Source organism: Vulpes vulpes, chromosome 7, assembly GCF_048418805.1.
Source record: "Vulpes vulpes isolate BD-2025 chromosome 7, VulVul3, whole genome shotgun sequence".
In the NCBI taxonomy this organism is placed as follows: Eukaryota; Metazoa; Chordata; class Mammalia; order Carnivora; family Canidae; genus Vulpes; species Vulpes vulpes.
Window position 1 is genome coordinate 49455090 of NC_132786.1, and position 20096 is coordinate 49475185.

The following is a 20096-nucleotide window of genomic DNA, read 5'->3' on the forward strand; positions in this document are numbered from 1 at the left end:
CGCGCGCACCCCCCGCCGCACCCGCGTGCGCACCCCCGACGCACCTTGCGCGCACCCCCCGCCGCACCCGCGTGCGCACCCCCGACGCACCTTGCGCGCACCGCCGACGCACCCTCGCGCGCAACCCCGTCGCACCCCGCGCGCACCCCCGCGCGCACCCCCGCCGCACCCCGCGCGCACCCTCGCGCGCACACCCGCGCGCACACCCGCCGCACCACGCGCCCACCCCCGCGCGCAACCCTGACGCACCCTCGCGCGCACCCCCGCGCGCACCCCCGCCGCACCTCGCGCGCACACCCGCGCGCACCCCCGCCGCACCCCACGCACATCCCGGCGCGCACCCCGCAGCTGCTCCGGGCGGCCGGCCACCCGGTTACCAGGCAACGGGCCGCGCCGGCGCGAAGCTAGTGGGCGGAATGCGTGGGGCAGACAGTTGGGAGGAGCCCCTGAGCTGCAGGAATGAGCCCGGGTGAGGGCCAGGCCGGGGAGCTGTCCCTGGACGGGGAGCCCTGGGGAGGGGGCGCACAGTGGAGGGCGCCCGCACCCCCAGCGCGGGTCCCCGCCGTGGCGCCGCCCTCGCCCACCAGCCGCGCACCCTGCGCTGCGCGGGGAGAAGAGCGCCGCCCCCAGCCCCGGCCTTTGCTTCCAGCCCCTGCGGCCCCGGGGCCCGCCGCGCTGCGTGGCCCCAGCGCGCCCTCCCGTGGCTGCTTAGGGCGCCCGCGGCCCGACTCGCACGCTTGGCCGCCGCCTCCCAACCAAGCTGAGGCCACCTGTGGTTCTGCTACAGAGAAGCATCACGAGGAAGAGGATGAAGTGGACTGCGTTCTCCTTTCAGCGTCCAAGATCCTAAATTCCTCTGACGGGGTAAAGGAAAGTGGTGGCAGTGAAACAGGTAAACTGTCCACGGCAGTGATGTTTCCGCCTTTTACCATAGGCAAGGGCTACCTTGCCTAAATCCACTGGCCCGACAGGTGCGCTTCCAGCACATAGGTACTTCGGGTAGTTATTGTTATGACGCTCCAGATAGCTAACACAGCACACTTACTTCGTGCCAGATGTTGTTCCAAGCATTTAAGTGTTTCAATTCACTGAATCCTCACAACCACCCTATGAAATAGGTGCTACCATCAGCCACATTTTATAAAGAAACTGAGGCACAGAGTGATTAGCTAATTCCCCAAGGTCACATAGGTGGGGAGTGAAAAATCCTTGGTTCAGCAGGGTGGCTCCAAAGTCCAGGCCTTAAACACCATGCAATACTGTACAGCTTCTCTGAACACCAATAAGAATGATATTTGGGACAGATTCTGAAAAGACATATACTTTTCCCAAAAGAAACTACTTTTTACAATAAATATTTGTGGACTACAGGGTATTGTATAGGGAGGGTATTTGAAATAACCAAGAAGCTACATTTTCAAGCTCCACTTAAACTATCAATAAGATGTGTGTAAAGTCCCAGTTAGGGGTATCATACTGAGAACACTGAAGCTGGACTCTCACTGCCTTGAGAGAAGCCCAAGGAGGCTTCACATGGTCTCTAACATGAGTGAGATTTGGAGCCCTGGGGGAAGATGCCAGCATAACAGAAAATGAAGTTCCTTGCAAAATGGCACATACGCTTATTTAAGAGCTACAGTCTATCTTGCTAAAGCAGAGGGATTACAACAGAGTGTAGCAAGGGCAGCTTTTTAATACCATGGATTTGAAGTCAGGTACTGCCTTGGACTGCAAAATTAGGAGGTATGACTTCGTTCCCTCTCCTTTTTCTATTCTCTTATCTACACTTCATTGTCACCATGTGACGCTAACCAACAGATTATTAACCCCATTTGCATAAATAATGCTGAGTTAAAAGAAACTCTATAATATTTCTGAGGTCTCTTTAATTTTAAAAGAGTAAGTGGTTAACCTATGTAACTCTTGGTTGATTGGAATGGAGATGTGAAGGATACTCTGAAGCTTCAAGATATCCAGTGTGGTGTTTTTAGCACCCCTGTTCCACCAAGTCTTCATTCATTCATCCATTCATTCATTCATCTAACAAATATTTTTGAGCAAGTGCTGTCCTAGGTGCTGGGGATCCAACAGTGAACAAAATATGCAAAATCCCCATTCACATGAAGCTTACCTTCCACTGGAAGGAACAAAGGCGATTGCGTGTAAGATGGGATTTGTAAATCCCATGATGAAAAGTAAGGTACAGAGGGAGTGGAGGAGAACATGGAGTGTCAGAGGTGAATGAGTTGTGCGATTTTATTTTAAATAGGGTGGTAGGAAACTTTACTTGGCAGATCACATCTGAGCAAAGACCCGAAGGAGATAAAGGAGAAATCACTATGGATTTCCAGGGAAAGAGCCAGAGAGAAAAACAACTGTGTGGGCTGTGAGGGAGGGGGAAGCTTGGCACAGTTGAGGAACAGTTGGTGTGACTGGAGCAGAATTGAGTAAGGGGAAGGGGAAGATAAAGGATCAGAAAGGAAATTGGGGTAGGGAGCACGGTAGTTCCATGTAAGGATCTGGAGGGTTATTTGGCACAAAATGGAAAACAAGGAGTTTTGAGCACTCATTACTCCCCTCCATCGCAATTGGAATTTTAAATTTACCGAATCATCATCATATCAGTAATACCCTTGTCTCTGCAGTAGTGATTAGTAGTGAGCATTTAGTTTGCACCATGCATTCTGCAAAGGGCTTTCTCTACAAACTGGGCAACTACCTAGAGTTATCCCTCATGGCAAATGTATAGCAAAGCCAGGATTCAAGCACAGGCAGCCTGGTTCCGTGGCTTCCATGATAGAGCCTCATGCAGACAGTGTCACACCTCATTAGGCTTTGTAAAACAGTTCCTTCTAGGAATTAATTTGAATTGCCATAGCAAAACTCTGCATTTGAACCTGAGAATTATAAGGCTTTGACTACCCAGTATCTAAAATCCTATACTGAATCATTACTATGTGGCATTTTAAAAACTCATTGTTCTCCTTTGCCTGATTTGTTCTCCTTGGTCTGTTAGCTTCAGGGATGCACTTAATACAGGCAGAGATATTGTGGGTTTGATTCCAGACCACTGCAATAAAACGAATGTCACAATAAAGTGAGTCAAATGAATTTTTTGGTTTCCCAATGCATATAAAAGTTATGTTTATATTACTGTAGTCTATTAAGCATGAAATAGCATCATGTCTATTAAAAAAAAAACAATGTACATACCCTAATTAAAGAATACTTTTTTTTGGTAAAAAAATACTAACCATCATCTGAGCTTTCAGCAAGTTATAGTTACTGATTTCAGGTCACCATAGCAAGTATAATGAAAGCAAATATTTTTGAAATACTGTGAGAATTACCAAAATGTGACACAGAGACACAAAGTAAGCTGATGCTGTTGGCAAAAATGGCACCAATAGACTTGTTTGACATAGGGTTGCCAAAAACCTTCAGTGTATAAAAAAAAAAAACCACAATCTTTGCAAAGCACAATACAACGAAGTATGCCTGTACATTGAATATGACATAATCTTCTGCAGGTTTCATAGTAAATTCCCATATTTTTAATTACTTCAAAAGCCATCCCACTGATAACCATCCTGTTTTTTACTCCTCACATTTAAATATGAGACAGAAAATTTAATTGAATTTAACATGAATACTATTTCTTGCATTTCATTTCCGTAGAGTATGAGCTTCTTCAGGGCTGGGACCATATCTTCCACTTAGTTCTACACACCTCTCAATATTGCATGTTTAGCAAGGACTTAATAAGTGATAACCTGTGATTGTGTTCTCTCTCCTGTGCCTCTTTGGTAATTTCCCTTCCAATTCTAGAATCACATAATTCTATGTGGTTACCTATTGCTGAATTTTAAGATTAACTGTCCTTTGGGAATAAGTAGTAGCCAATGTCTCTAAAACTCATCAAAAAACTAAAAAGTTATTTTAATGGCCTTTAAAAACTGATAAATCTGACTCTCTGCCTTCCTATCCCTTCACTGAATCATCTGAACATTGCAGGAGAAAACCACTCACTTCCAAGTCATATAACATGGATCTCAGTGCTGTTTGGAACACTTTATTTCCCCAGCAAATGCTTCTTCAAAACTTCTCCAAGATAACTACTTCACGCTCATAGTTTCCTCAATCTCCAAAACCCTTCATCACTACCACTCATCTCATTAACAAAATCTCACACTATATTAAAAAGAAATGGAAACAATCAGACCCAAACTCTCTGACGCTCAAACTTAAAATTTGCTAACCCATCTACTTGTGTAGATATTATTAGCATATTATCTGCTGTCCCCCATTTCTTTTTTGTCAAGTTTTTTTTAATTCCAGTTCAGGTGTACAATATAGTGATTCTACAATTCCATATGTCATCCGGTGCTCATCACAAGGGCCCTCCTCAATGCTGTTGGTATTTCAATAGGGATTGCATTAAATGTGTATTGTTTGGGGGTTATATATATATATTTTTAACAATATTTATTCCTCTAATCCATGATCATGGAATGCCTTTCTATTCCTTTGTGTCATCTTCAGTTACTTTCATCACTGTCTTATGGTTTCTGGAGCACAGGTCTTTCACCTCTTTAGTTAGGTTTATTCCTAGGTGTCTCATTGTTTGGGGTGCAATTGTAAAATGGATTGATTCCTAAATTTCTCTTTCTGCTGCTTCATTATTGGTATATAGAAAGGCAACAGATTTCTGTGCATTGATTTTGCATCCTGCAACTTTACTGAATTCGTTTATCAGTTCTAGCATTTTTTTGGTGAATTTATTCAGGTTTTCTACATGTAGTATCATGTCCTCTGCAAATAGTGAAAGTTTCATTTCTTCCTTGCCTATCTGGATACTTTTGTTGTTGTTGTTGTTGTTGTTGTTGTTGTTGTTGTTGTTGTTGTTATTGGATTGCTGTTTCTTGGATTCCAGTACTATGTTAAATAAAAGTAGTTTGAGTAGACTTCATTGTCTTGTTCCTGACCATAGAGGAAAAGCTCTTAGTTTTTCCCCATTTAGGTTGATATTAGCTGTGGGGTTTTCTTATATGGACTTTATTATGTTGAGGTATGTTTACTTTAAATCTACTATTGATGGTTTTTACCATGAATGGATGTTGTACTTTGTCAGATGCTTTCTCTGCATCTATTGAAATTATTGTATTATTTTTATCCTTTCTTTTATTATTGTGACATCACATCAGATCAATTGATTTGAGAATATTAAACTGCCTTTGCAACCCAGGAAGACATTCCACTTGATCTTGGTGAATGATTTGTTTAATGTATTGTTGCATTTGGTTTGCTAGTATTTGAGAATTTTTGCATCTATGTTCATCAGGGATATTGGCCTGTAGTTCTCTTTTAATTTTTTTTAAGATTTTATTTATTTATTCATGAGAGACACAGAGAGAGCAAGAGGCAGAGACAGACACAGGCAGAGGGAGAAGCAGGCTCCATGCAGGGAGCCTGATGTGGGACTCGATCCCGGGTCTCCAGGATCACGCCCTGGGCCGAAGGCAGGCGCTAAACCACTGAGCCACCCAGGGATCCCCTTGTAGTTCTCTTTTTAGTGTTATCTTTATCTGGTTTTGATATCAGAGTAATACTGGCCTCATGGAATGAATTTGTAATTTCCCTTCCTTTTTTTTTTAGTTATTGGAATAGTTTGAGAAGAATTGATATTAACTTTTCTTTAAATATTTGGTACAATTCTCCTGGGAAGCCATCTAGTCTATTGGGATTTTTTTTTTTTTACTGACTCAGTAAAATGCTGGTTATCAGTCTGATCAAGTTTTCTACTTCTTCCTGTTTTCGGTTTCGGTAGTTTATATGTTTCTGAAAATTCATCCATTTCTTCCAGGTTGTCCAATTTGTTGGCATGTAGTTTTTCATAATATGCTCTTATACTTGTTTGCATTTCTGTAGTGTTGGTTATTTTTCCTTTCTCACTTGTGATTTTATTTATTTGGGTCCTTTCTCTTTTCCTTTTTGATAAGTCTGGCTTGTGTATCAATTTTATTACTTTTTTCAAAGAACCAGCCTCTGTTTTCATTGATCTGTTCTATTAAGTTTTTTTAGTTTCTGTATCATTTATGTGTGCTCTAATCTTTATTATTTCCTTCCTTGTGCTGGCTTTAGGCTTCATTTGTTATTCTTTTTCTAGCTCCTTTAGGTGTAAGGTTAGGTGTTGAGATTTTTCTTGCTTCTTGAGGTAGGCCTGTATTGCTATATATTTCCTTCTTAGAACTACTTTTGCTGCATCCCAAAGCTTTTGGGCTGTTGTGTTTTCATTTTCATTTCTTCTTGTGTATTTTTTTAATTTCTTCTTTGATTTCCTGGTTGACTCATTCATTGTTTAGAAGCATGCTATTTAACCTCCATGTATTTGTGGTCTTTCCAATTTTTTTTCTTGTGGTTAACTTCTAGTTCCATAGCATTGTTGCCAGAAAAGGTGTATAGTGTGACTTCAGTCTTTTTGTATTTGTTAAGACTTCTTTTGTGATCCAATATGTAATCTACTCTGGAGAATGTTCCATGAACACTTGAAAAGGATATGTATTCTGTTGTTTTAGGATGGAATGTTATTTTTTTTAAGATTTTATTTTAGAGACAGGGATGAGGAGAGAGAGAGAGAAGGGAGAGGGGCACAGGGGAGAAAGAGGGATAAGGAGAGAACCCTAAGCAGACTCCGCACTGAGCATGGAGTCCAACATGGGGCTCAATCTCATAACCCTGACTGACATCAAGACTTGAGCTGAAACCAAGAGTGGGATGCTTAACCAACTGAGCCATTGGGCACCCCAGGATAGATGGTCTGAATATATCTATTAAGTCCATCTGATCCTGTGTATCATTCAAAGCCAAAGCCATTGTTTCCTTGTTGATTTTCTGTTTAGATGGTCTGTCCCTTTATGTAAGTGGGATGTAAAAGCCCCCTATGATTATTGTAGTATTATCAGTAAGTTCCTTTATGTTTGTTATTGTTTTTGTTGCTGTTGTTTAATCATTATTAATTGTTCTGTATATTTGGGTACATAAATACTTAAAATTATTGTATCTTCTTGTTGCATTGTCCACTTTATTATTATATTGCACCCTTATTTGTCTCTTATTACAGTCTTCATTTTGAAGTCAACTTTGTATAAAGTGTAAGCATTGCTACTCTAGCTTTCTTTTGACATCCATTTGCTGATAAATGTTTTTCTGTCCCCTCACTTTCAATCTGCAAGGGTCTTTAGGTCTAAAATAACCTCTTGTAGGCAACATATAGATGAGTCTTGTGTTGTTGTTTTTTATCCATCTGACACCCTATGTCTTTTGATTAGTGCCTTTAGTCCATTTACCCTCAAAGTAAATATTAATAGATATGTATTATTACCACTTTATTACTTGTTCTGTGCTTGTTTCTGGAGATTTTCTCAATCGTCTCTTGTCTTTCTCTTTTTCATGGTTTGCTCATTTTCTTTAGTGATATATTTGTATTTCTTTCTCTTTATGCTTTGCATGTTTATTAGTTTTTGTTGATAAATGGTTACCATTAGTCCTGTATATAACCTTTTCTGCAAATAGTCTATATTAAGTTGATTGTCATTCAAGTTTGAATCCATTCTTTTCTCCTCTCCTCCCCACATTTTAGGTATACATTATTATATTTTATATCCTTTTTGTGTGTTAGTTCCTGGCCTGGTTTTTACTGAAATATTTATTTTTACTACTTTTGTGTTTCCTGCCTTTATACTGTCATTTTTTGTCCTCTTTTCCACTCAAAGAATGCCTTTCAGTATTTCTTGCAGTGCTGGTTTGATGGTCATGAACTCCTTTAGTTTTTGTTTGTCTGAGAAACTCTTTGCCTCTCCTTCTATTCTGAATGATATCCTTGCTGGATAGAGTATTCTTGACTAGATTTTTCTCGTGCAGCACATTGAAAATATCATGCCACTCTTCTCACTTGCCAAGTTTCTTTTGAAAAATCTCCTACTAGCCTTATGGATTTTCACTTTGTCTTGCTGCTTTTAAGATTTTTTTCTTTATCACTATATTTTACAAATTTAATTATAATATGTCTTGGTGTTGGACTGCTTTTGTTGATTTTGATGGGAGTTCTCTGTGCCTCCTGGATCTGGATGTTGTTTTCTTCCTTAGATTAGGCAACTTTTCAGCTATTATTTCAAATAAATTTTGTCCCTTTTCTCTCTCTTCTTCTTATGGTACTCCTATAATATGAATATTATTACATTTGATGGAGTCGCCCAGTTCCCTAAATCTATTCTCATTTTGCACAATTCTTTTTTTTTTCTCTTTTGTTCAACTTGATTACTCTCCATTACTCTGTTCTAGGTCATTAATTTATTCCTCTGCTTCTTCCAGCCTGCTGTTCATTGTATCAAGGGTGTTTCTGTTCTCATTTGTTGCACTCTTCATTTCCGATTATTTTTTAACTCTTACCTCTGTGGTAAGGGTCTCACTGATGTCTTCTATTCTTCTCTCAAGCCCAGTGAGTATCCTTATGATCACTGCTTTAAATTATCCATCAGGCATGTTACTTATATCTGTTTTGCTTAGATCTCTGGCCTTGGCCTTATCCTGCTCTTTCATTTGCAATAAATTCCTCTGTCTTCACATTTTATCTAAGTCTGCCTTATTGCTGTGTTAGAAAAACCAGTTATGCCTCCTCCTCCTGAAATTAATACCCTTATAGAGAAGAGGTCATGTAGTGCCCAAGGCCTAGCACTTAAAAGAGTATCTGTAGTGTGTGCACTCTGCTGTTGTGTCCTGGCTGCTCTGTCCTTCAGGCCATTTATCTGCAGAGCCTTTCCTTGCATGCTTTGGGCAGTGTTTGGTCCCTGGCCTGAATGTGGTGAGTTTTAGCTAGAATTCTCTGGACTGCTTGTGAAATGAGACCTGTCATCACGTCCACTCTAACTGAGGCCCTGCAAAATTCTCTGGTCAGGAGTCATGGTGTGGGCAGGGGTTTGCACTGGTCTTCTGGGGGAGGGACATGCAATGCTGGAACTGAGTCATGCATGTTTGAGAAGGGCTATTCCACTGGAACTCAGGGCAGTGGGGCTTGGGGTAAGCAAGTTAGGCAACCAGTGCCTGTGCTGCACTGCTTCCCACAGGTGGCTGTGTGTTTATGCTGGGGGATGGGGGAGGGAAATGGCACTGGCAAACTCCTTTGCTCCTTCAGAGGTGTCCCTGTGAATGCTGCTTCTCAGAAACATACTCTAAGAAGAGCAAATAATCTCCTCACTGTGTGCGTTAGGTGCTCTTCAGATTGTAATTTCCATACTGACTGCCCCTGGTTGTTTGCCTGCCTTCTCTCTAGGAGCAGCATAGTCCTCTCTTAGCTCTATCCCAGGCAAGCCTGCTGATATTTAAAACTCCTGGCTTTAAGCCCCAGTGGTTTCAAAACCTCATGGAATACAGCCCCTCTCATTTTCTAAACAAGTGGCTTTGGGGCAACCTTCTCCTTGTGAATTCCCTTGTGTGCTCTTCTTTCTCTCTCTCTTCTCTGCAGCCATGGCTCCTTCTCCTGCAGCTGTGATCTCCCCTAAACCATGTTTCCACACTTCCCATTTTCTTCAACGTGGCCTCCTTTCTTGCTTTAATTGTGGAGTTTTTTGTCAGTCTTTTATCCTTTTCAGGATAATTTCTGGGGTATTTAGGATGATTTGATAGTTATCTAGTTGTGTTCATGGGACAAAATGAGCCTAGGGTGCTACTCTGCCATAATCTTCCTACTCCTCTTCCTGCTGTCCCCAGTTTCAATGGAAGAATTGTCCCTGCTCAATCAAAGCTCATTTCCTCTTTATCCTAGCTCTTCTGGAATTCTCAAGTACTCAGCTTCTGCAATTAACCTCCCTCATTCTCCAGAATTACTCTTCTCCTTTTCTACTACATGATTCCAATAGGAAGCAGGCATGTTAGAATCTCCCATGGTTAAAAAAATTCTTCCTGACCTGCACGTCTCTTCTAGTATGCACCCTAATATTTATTTCCACAGTAAAACTCAAAAGAGCTCCGTATACTCAGTGCCCACAAATCTTTACATTTCATTCTCTCCAGCTACTTCAGTTGAGCTTCTGTGCCTGACACCGCATAGAAATTGCCCTTGTCTAGGCCAGCAGTAACATCTGTATTTTCCAATAGTGTTCATAACCATTCCCCTGAACGAGAGATGGGAATATCCCACTGCCTTTTGATGTTCACTTTGACAGCTAACAGAAAACTTTAACATGTCTTAAAGTTTTCCCTAAAACATCTTCCAACTCCATTCTTTTCCATTTTAGTAAATAACATCATCATTCATCATCCATCTGCTCTCACCAAAAAGTCAGGAATCATCCTTCTTTCATCTCTTCCAGCCACATTTAATCCCCGAGTAATGCTTTATCTCTTAAAATCTATTCTAAATGCACCTATTTTTCTCCATCTTTACCTCTGCCATTCTAGTCCAAGATACTTTTCTCCCTCACTTGGATTACTGCAGTAGTCCCACAATTTCCACCATATAATCCATTATCATGTAGTACAGTGACCTATAAATGTTTCTTTTTTTTTTCAAATCATTCTTGTGTTTGAAGTCCTCTTTCACTTAAAATAAAAGCCAAATTCCTCAGGTTGGTCCACAAGGTCCTAAATAAAATCTAGTCCTGTGTCCTCCTCTGACCTCTAATCATCATGGGCTTCCAACTGCTTATTAAGCCACAGCCATACTGACTTTCTGTTCAGCAAACACAGATAAGCATGTTCTGCTTCAGGACCCTACCATGTCCTCTGCTCCAAATATCTTCCTACAGATGTTCACATGGCTGGCCTCTTCTCATCATATAGTAATCTTGGCTGAACCCAGTGGAATTGCCCTTCTCAAACATGCTTGCTTCAATCTCAGCATGGCAGGTTCCTCCCTCAGAAAACCAGCACAAACCCCTGCCCACATCATATCTCCTGACCAGAGTTTTACAGGGCCTCGGTTCTATTGGAGGTGATGACAAGTTTCATTTCACAAGCAGTCCAGAGCACATCTAGCTAAAACTCGCCACATTCAGTCCAGGGATATGCCTCTGCTAACCACTCTCTCCAGTATTATCTTCATCTTCACAACAGCCTATCCTCTTTGTGTTATCACTATTTGAAAGTATTTTGTTGGGACGCCTGGGTGCTCAGCAGTTGACCATCTGCCTTCAGCTCAGGGCGTGATCCTCGGATCCGGGATCAAGTCCCACATTGGGCTCCTTGGAGAAAGCCTGCTTCTCCCTCTGCCTGTGTCTCTGCCTCTCTCTCTCTCTCTCTCTCTCTCTCTCTGTCTCTCTCTCTGTCTCTCACGAATAAATAAATAAAATCTTTTTTTAAAAGTGAAAGTATTTTGTTTATGTCTTTGTTTGCTTCTTTTTTCTGTTCATTCTCCAGAATGTAGGAACTGCGAGAGGTACCAAAGGAGTTTTGTTTGTCTTATTCATTGCTGTGTCTCTAGTACTTACAACTGGGCATACCATATACTAGACACTCAATATTTGAATGAATGATGTTGAAGGAATGAACTACTAAATGTGAAACAAAAAAAAAACCCTAAATCATTAACTTATAAAAATTATTATAGACTTTCAGGTAGAGATTTTAGAGCCAAGGAAGATCCCAGATCTCCTTCTTCCAGTACCAACTGAAATGAAAAAGGCAAAAAAAAAAAAAAAAAAAAAAAAAAAGAACTAGAAGACCAGCAAAAACTTCACCAGCAACACTTGAAAAAGAACAAAAAACTGGAAAATAGAGGCCAAGAATAAAACAGAAGATTCTGGAGAGGCAAACTACAGACTGACTTCTGACACTGCTTCTGACTTTCCAAAGCAATAAAACAAGTCAAAATTCTGAAAATATTCATTAATGCCTCTTCTGTCTTCCTTTCTGCTGACTGAGGTTTGGATGAGTAGAGAGGAGCAGCTGGGAGAATAGATAGGTAAACCTGGACACTGATCAACAGGGTCTTACTTTGAGGAAAGAAGTTCTGACTTTGCATGAATTAGAGAAAGGTATATCCAACTCTAGATATATGCAAACTGACATAGGGTACCAATTAGCGGAGTGTGGTGGAGCATCTCAGCCACATCTCAGCCACCTATCTTTAGGCCAGGAGCCCTTGTGTAAAGAACAACCTTTACAGTGGCAGTCCTAGTCCCAGGACTCCATACTGAATTGAGGAAATGATCCCAAACAAGAGAGTTCTCTCCGTAGATAATAAGATATATCTCCTCTAGATTTCTAACCAGTCTGAAGGAACAACAATAAAACAGCAGAAATCACTTCCTCCAACAGAGGCTTAACACAGCTCCAAATGATGTCTCTTACCCCAGATCCCATCACCTAATTTTAAGGCTATAGAAAATGGATAGGAAAACATACTGGCCCTGAAACTATATCTCAGAACAACAGACCAATGGACTCTGAGAAGGATGTCAAGAGAAAACATCTACACTATTTCAAAGAAAATAGAAATTCTGAGCAGAGTTGCTCAGGTTGCACTGAACCATATGAAAAGAAGTATAATGGTAACTGCAATCATACTATGGTCAAAAAAGAAGAAAGAGATGGAAGGAGGGAAATATATGTAGAAGCAGTATATATATATATATATATATATATATATATATATATATATATATATATGTTCTTTCTTTAAAATCTTGTATTTGCTATAGCCCTTTACCAAGTCTTTAAATTTGACCCATATTTTGTACTTGGTTTTAGCAAAAGAAATCCTGTACTTAGCCTTGAACTTGCAAATCCTTCTAATGAGACAAAGGAAACCTGTGTAGAAAAGGGAGCCCGGTGCTGCAGATTCAAAAAAGAGATGGAATTTTGAACAGTAAATCCATAAGAATAAAGTTGAAGGCTGAAAATATTTACAATAATGTCCTATCTTTGTGTTTAAATAGCTTTGTGGAAATTATGATCACATAACAAAATGTAATACACCATAAAACATCACAGTATGAAAATAATGTAATAAGCAAATATCATGAAAAGTGGGGAGTAAATGTGAAAGCTAGTGTAATGCTGATTTTCTGATCATTTACTCCCCTTCTTGGCAGGGGCTAAATCAAAACTGAATACAATGGAAGTGCATGTCATTAAAAACATAAAAGTTCCAATCTCTTAGTCCTTCTCATGATATACTTTCATTAGCTTAGAGGGATCTCATAGGAAACAATCCTTCATGTAGTGAAAAAATCCGAATACTAGTGATAACAACTAATTGTGATTTTCTTTATTCTGTTAAAATAAACATAAATCTAATACTACTTATCAAAAGTTACATGTATAATATGATCCCACCATTCTAAAATAATTTCTTTTTTTCTGCATATATTGCATAGAGAGCTGACTGAGAGTACCTAAAATTCATAACAGTTAATTCTGGGTGGTGGAGTTCTAGGTGATACTGGTTTTGATTTGCAATTTGATTTATTTGAGTTTATTAAAAGCTGTCTGAGAGTCTGAGAAACTTTGGGATGCCTTGTTGCATTTGTCCATATCTCACTTGAGTTCATTTTGTTTTGTTTTTTAATATCTCTGAGATGAGCATTTCAGCCTACTGTTTTATTTCTAGAAGATGCAAAGCTGAGCAATATCCAAACAGACTCACTGTCCCTCCCTGCCCTCTGATGAAGGTGGGATTCTTCAATTGACCAAAGAGCTCCACTCTCTGAACCAGAGTTGCTCTCTCAATGATGAGGGCCAGATGGCAGATGGGGTTGGGGGATTCCTATACTTCGCAACTAGCTCCTGTAACATCTGGCAGACTGTCATTCCAAAGGGGAGATGTGCTGACCTCTTTTAAAAACTTCTCTCAGGGCAGAAATTGTCAGCCTATGGGAAATTCCATCATAAATCTCATTTCATTTGGGACAGAATGCTTTTTAAATTCTTTAATAACAATTTAAAAAGAAAGCAAAAGGCCTATTTGGACAAAGAGGGATGTATGTCAGGAAATTTGCAAATGGTTTATGGTCTCTTCCCTGTTACAGATCTATAGTCTATTTTCTAGGAAGGAACACATGGATCTTTACAGTACTTTGCCTAAAGGCATAACAAAAATCATGCTCTGTTAATCCAATTTGTTTTCCATGATGAGGAAAAACATTACATGGCCATTTCATAGACACTAAGACCTATACAGTATTTTGTCAAAGGTCTCCCATAACAGGATTATGAGATTGGTTTGTGTTTTTTTTTTAGATTGTTTTTTCTTTTTAAATGCAGTTTATATTGCAAAAATAAAGATAATCGAGTTGAGAGTTACAAGTTTGGCATTACAAGTTAATGGTTTATTATAAAAGTATAACCACTATTACAATCTCAAGTAGGTATTTTAAGCCACATGGAAATTTATCTTGACCTTATTATGTGACTCCCACTGAGTTCTTCCTAATGTGAACATCAAAATTCTTACTATCTCTGTCTCACTACCCAAGAAAGTTAGGAGACTACTTTCTATTACAGTTGTTTAAAAATAAAACTTAAGAATTAGATCACATGGTTTTTCAATTTTGCTCTTTAGAATATGGCTGCGTGTCAGAATCAGAAAATCAAATCCAACCACAATCAGCATTGAAAGTAAGTTCGTTTTCATTTTTTCTCCAAATGCTTGTGTAAAGGCTGATCTCTTTCAGAATAAATCCTTCCTAAATAAACATGGGTTTTCCACAAAAATCTTCATGAAAATGCATTGAAGAATTAGCAAGAATGGCTAAGAATCTGAGTCTTTTGACCCTCATGTGATCCTTTCTAGTAATAGGCAACTTTGGGGGATATATATAAAAAGAAATAATAGCAATTTAAAAATGGTCTGATTTCATACCATGTTTAATTTTTTTATAGGCCCTTCAGCATCAACTGGAATCATTTCAGGCTCTCCGAATACAGACTTTGCAGAATGTTAGCATGGTATGTTTCTTTTGATCTCTATATGGGAAATATCCAAACATAAGATATCACCCCACATTTGTAAGCTAATGATCACTAGCCAACTTATTCATGTATAATGTAATAAAATAAGGCCACAGTGTATTCCAGGATCAAAATTTGTTTGGGGGAAACTACATTCTATTATAGTTGAATTTGGATATGAGCCAAAAAGAAATAGCACTCGCTGTTTTTTTTTTTTAATGCATGTTTAAAGTGCTACCTATATATGATCTACAAATGGGAACTCTCATTATAGTGATATGAAATCTAACTCAAATTGACCTAGGGAAATAGTGTATTTTATTAGCTCAGGTAACTGAAAATCCTAGGGTCAGTTCACTTTGGGATGGCTTAATCCATATGGTCAGGACTTAGATCATCAGGAACCAGTCTCACTGGTTCCTGGATTCTCAGCTCCATGTAGTAGCAAAAGGACTGCTAGAAGCTCTAGGCTTTTATCCTTCCAGATCCCAGTCAGAAAAGAGGCCATGCTTTTCTCCCGTAATAGTTGATACTGAAATTCTTGACCTGATTCTGACTGACCAAGATTGGGTTATATGCAATGCTTGAACAAATCACTGTGGAAAGGAAGGCAGGGTTCTGACTGGTTAACTCTTAGTCACATGCAGCTGGAAATCGGATAACCAAAAGCACATGGACTTTATCCAGAACAAATAAGGGATAATATTAACAGAAGAATAGGGTATGGGTATTGGTCATCCATAACATAACACATACTTACTACAGACCGAATACAAAGTTCGTCATCATGTTCTTATATTAAAAGCAACTGCAGAGAAATGCAAGAGAAGACAAACTCCTCCTGAAGATGACAGAATAAATTTTATTCTGATGGCAGAGATAAAACTCTCTGCTTTATTCAATAACATAAAAATCAAACATCCAAAATTACTTGAATATAGTTCTTAAAATTTTATTGCTTTATGAAATTAAGTTTTTCTGATTTTAAAACCATATAATAAAGGCATAATTTTCTTTAAAAATTCCTTTAATGTAAACGAACTAGGGGTGGTGGAAGGGGGGAGGAGGGCGGGTGTTGGAGGGGAATGGGTGACGGGCACTGAGGTGGACACTTGACGGGATGAGCACTGGGTGTTTTTTTGTATGTTGGTAAATTGAACACCAATAAAAATTAATTAAAAAAAATAAATAAATAAAAAATAAAAATTCCTTTAATGATAAAGATTATGATACATTAAATATTTAATTTATATTCTATATGATGGAAAAGAATTTTTATGTCCAGGAAATTTAAAGGTATTTTTCAATAATAATATCTATTATTTCTAGACATTCATAAGTTTATAAATCTGAAATTAAATTCTAACATTATCAATTTATTTTTTAAAGGTACAGTCTGAAATCAGTGAAATCTTGAACAAAAGCATTATTGATGTAGAAAACCCACAATTTAGCTCAGAAAAAAATCTAGTATTCGGCACACACATTGAAAAAGCTTTGGTATGTTATTCTGTCCAAACTATTTCTATATTCAGTTACTTCAAAAATGTTACTACAACCAGTTTATCTTTACATTCTAAACCTTCTTCTGGGGCAAATCGACTGTCATAGGAATACCTAAAAGATTCCCAAGTAAATTAAAATATAAGGCAGCTTTTCTTAGCCTCTCTATCCACTTAGGATTTTTTCTACTTTAAGATTGACCAAGGGATCCCTGGGTGGCTCAGCGGTTTAGCGCCTGCCTTTGGCCCGGAGCGTGATCCTGGGGTCTCGGAATCAAGTCCTGCGTCGGGCTCTCTGCATGGAGCCTGCTTCTCCCTCTGCCTGTGTCTCTGCCTCTCTCTCTCTCTCTCTCTCTTTCTCTCTCTCTCATAAATAAATAAATAAATCTTAAAAAAAAAAAAAAAAGATTGACCAAGACCTGAGGTGAATTCTCTAGAAACAGGTTGGAACTGAGTCACTCACTCTGTCTACATTGATCAGAACTCGCATTTGTAGAATAGTCACAGCCCTAGAATCATCTGAAATAGGTATGCAAGCTAATGTTGACAAACAGCCCAGAAGTGGAATACTCATTTTCCTTAAACTTCCTATTGCATTTGACCTATTGCTTCTATCTCCCCCATCCACATAAGATGGTCTCTTGGGGGATTCTAAATTTCTATTTCTGCAATTAAAGGATTGGCCCATGTAGGTCACCTACTGCAGAAATAAGTATAATTTCTAAGCAAATTGTAAAGACCAAAGTTACAGATCTCAAAATATCTGTTAGATTTTTCTGGAGAAAATGAATCACATTTTTAGACTTCTCTGCCTGTAGAGAAGAAATGGATAGAATGTTCATTTTAGTTGTAAAAATAAATCCTCCACAAAATATTTTCTTGATTTTCTTGTCATGTGGCAAATGATAGTACATTTATAGTATGCTTTTTATTGTCACTAGCCCATAAAGAATCAAGAAGAAATCCTTTCTATGGAGAAAATTCATCATTTTGAGGAGTCTAATACTACTCATTCAACAGAAGAAAAATTCAGCAATGATATCTCTCAAGGTATTGATATTCCATCCCAGATACATTTCAAGGACCTATTAACTCAGAGAACTTCAACAGATAATAAAGCTTCAAACATAACTATGAACCTTTCAGAGAATTCTGACATGTTGAAGAATTATAATAACCTTTATAGTTTTCTACCTCGTGCACCCCAAAATGTGATGTCTCAAGCTGATACAGCAATTCTGGATAAACTCAAAATTACTGAGCCTTTCCTCAAGCATGGATTTTGTGAAAATTTAGATGATATCTGCAATTCTATCAAACAAATGAAGGAAGAGTTACAAAAGTCACATGATAGAGAACTGGCACTTACAAATGAACTTCAAACTTTAAAAACTGATACAAATGTCCCAAGCAATGATAAATATGACCTGTCCCCCAGTCACAAGGAAAAAATTAACTCTATTAAGAAAGAAAATATAGAAAGTAACTTAAATGAAGATATAAAATCAAAGAGAATTTCAGAATTAGAGGCGTTAGTAAACAAATTACTCCCACTCAGGGAAACAGTGTCAAAATTGCATGTGAACTTTTGCAGGAAATGTAAAAGATTATCTAAGAGTGAAATACACAGGGGAAAGAGAAATGAGAAAAACAGCAAAGAAATTCCTATCACTTTCAAGAATATTACAGATTTAAAATTCCATTCCGGAGTTCCAAGACATACACTGTCATTCTTTGACCCAACAAAATATGAAATGAAAGACAAAGAAACAGAACCATTAGTAGTAAAACAAGGACCAATAATATTTGAAAATGAGAAAACATCCAAAGTCAGTTCTGTTACTGAGCAGTGTGTTGCAAAAATTCAGTACTTACAGAATTACCTAAAAGAATCTATGCAGGTACAGAAAAAAGTCACAGAACTAGAGAATAAAAATCTAACCCTTAAAACCAAAATAAAACCTCTTGTCTTTACTACCCAATCTCTGATACAGAAAATTGAAACCTATGAAAAGCAACTTAAGAATTTGGTTGAAGAAAAGAATGCTATTCAGTCCAAGTTAATTAAAACAGAAGAAGATGGTAAAGAATGTCTTAAAGAATTAAAAAAAATAATTAGCAAATATAATGTTCTTGTAGGACAAAATAAAACTCTAGAGGAAAAAAACAGTCAACTTTCTTTGGAGAAGCAACAAATGATAGAAACATTAGATCAACTAAAAAGTAAGGAACACAAAACTCAAAATGATATGGCCATTGTCAATAATGAAAATAATCGAATGAGTATAGAAATGGAATCAATGAAAACAAATATTCTATTGATACAAGATGAAAAGGAAATGCTAGAGAAAAAAACATACCAGCTTCTAAAGGAAAGAAGCTCAGTTGAAAATGAACTGAAGGAAAACCAACTAGAGATAATGCAACTAAAAGAGAAAGAAAGGTTGGCAAAAACTGAACAAGAGACACTTCTTCAAATAATAGAAACAGTTAAAAATGAAAAACTTAATCTTGAAACAGCATTACAAGAATCTATTGCTGCTAGACAAATGATGGAAAGAGAAATTGAGAATATTCAAACATACCAATCTACTGCAGAAGAGAATTTTCTGAAAGAAATAAAAAATGCAAAATCAGAAGCAAGTATTTATAAAAATAGTTTGTCAGAAATGGGCAATGAATGTGAAATGTTATCAAAAATGGTAATGGAAATTAAAACAGATAATCAGATTCTAAAAGAAGAACTAAAAAAACATAGTAAAGAAAATATGAAATTTGAAAACAGCATCAATAGACTTTCAGAAGACAAAATACTTTTAGAAAACTATGTAAGAAGTATAGAAAATGAAAGGGATACCTTAGAATTTGAGATGCGGAATCTTCAAAGAGATTATTTAAACCTAAGTGAAAAAATATGTAGTACACAGAGTGACCTATCAAAAATGGGTTATATTTCAAGAAGAGAGAAATTCCATTTTGATACTTATGAAGACGCCTCTGGTCCTAGGAGTAAATCTCTCGTTCCTGATTTGAAAGGTATGCAATTTGGTGTATTAATAGAGATGTGTTTAAGGTATTTTTCACCTATTGGGCACAAGCCAGAGCACAGTAATTAAAGAAGGAAACTTTTAAGATGAATATAATTTAGTCTTCTAAGTTTTGTATCCAATTTATTATATACTGGAATTACTTAAGACTTTTGCTCTTTTAAAAAAAAGGAATTTTGCTCTTTTGATAAAATGTTGTTATTTTATTTATATTACTTCTATACGTTGAAAATGCATAAAGCAACTTTGGCAGGGAGTGGGGTTTTTCTTTTTGTTTCCTGAAGCATACTTGGTACTCCCGCCTTAAAAAAATTCTCTTTTTTCCCCCAGGAATTCCAAGTCAACTGTATCAATTGCTTCCATCTAAGATATGTAAATAAATTTCTAAAATCAATATTTCAAAATGCTTTGTCCAGTACTTTTTTCTCTACAAAATCATTTTTTTTAATTTATTTATTTGAGAGAGAGAGAGAGAGAGCACTGCAGGGAGTGGGGAGGGACAGAGGGAGAGGAAGACAGAGAATCTCAAGCAGACTCCCCATCCTGAACAGGGCCTGATGTGGGGCCTGATCTCAGGACCCTGAGATCATGACCTGAGCTG

The 20096-nt window shown here is 38.2% G+C and overlaps 1 protein-coding gene across 2 annotated transcripts; it reads left to right on the forward strand.

Annotated features, from left to right (window-relative positions):
- The first annotated feature begins 364 nt into the window (after positions 1 to 364).
- CCDC110 (coiled-coil domain containing 110) lies at positions 365 to 19893 on the forward strand. 2 transcript variants are annotated; one of them, XM_026018296.2, is made up of 5 exons: positions 365 to 892; positions 14558 to 14613; positions 14878 to 14943; positions 16336 to 16446; positions 17390 to 19893. In XM_026018296.2, the coding sequence occupies exons 1-5, from the start codon at positions 460 to 462 to the stop codon at positions 19562 to 19564; spliced, it is 2841 nt and encodes a 946-aa protein (XP_025874081.1). In that variant the 5' UTR covers positions 365 to 459; the 3' UTR covers positions 19565 to 19893. The 2 variants fall into 2 exon arrangements, with proteins under 2 accessions (XP_025874081.1, XP_025874082.1); XM_026018297.2 differs by lacking the exon at positions 16336 to 16446.
- Positions 19894 to 20096: the final 203 nt, after the last annotated feature.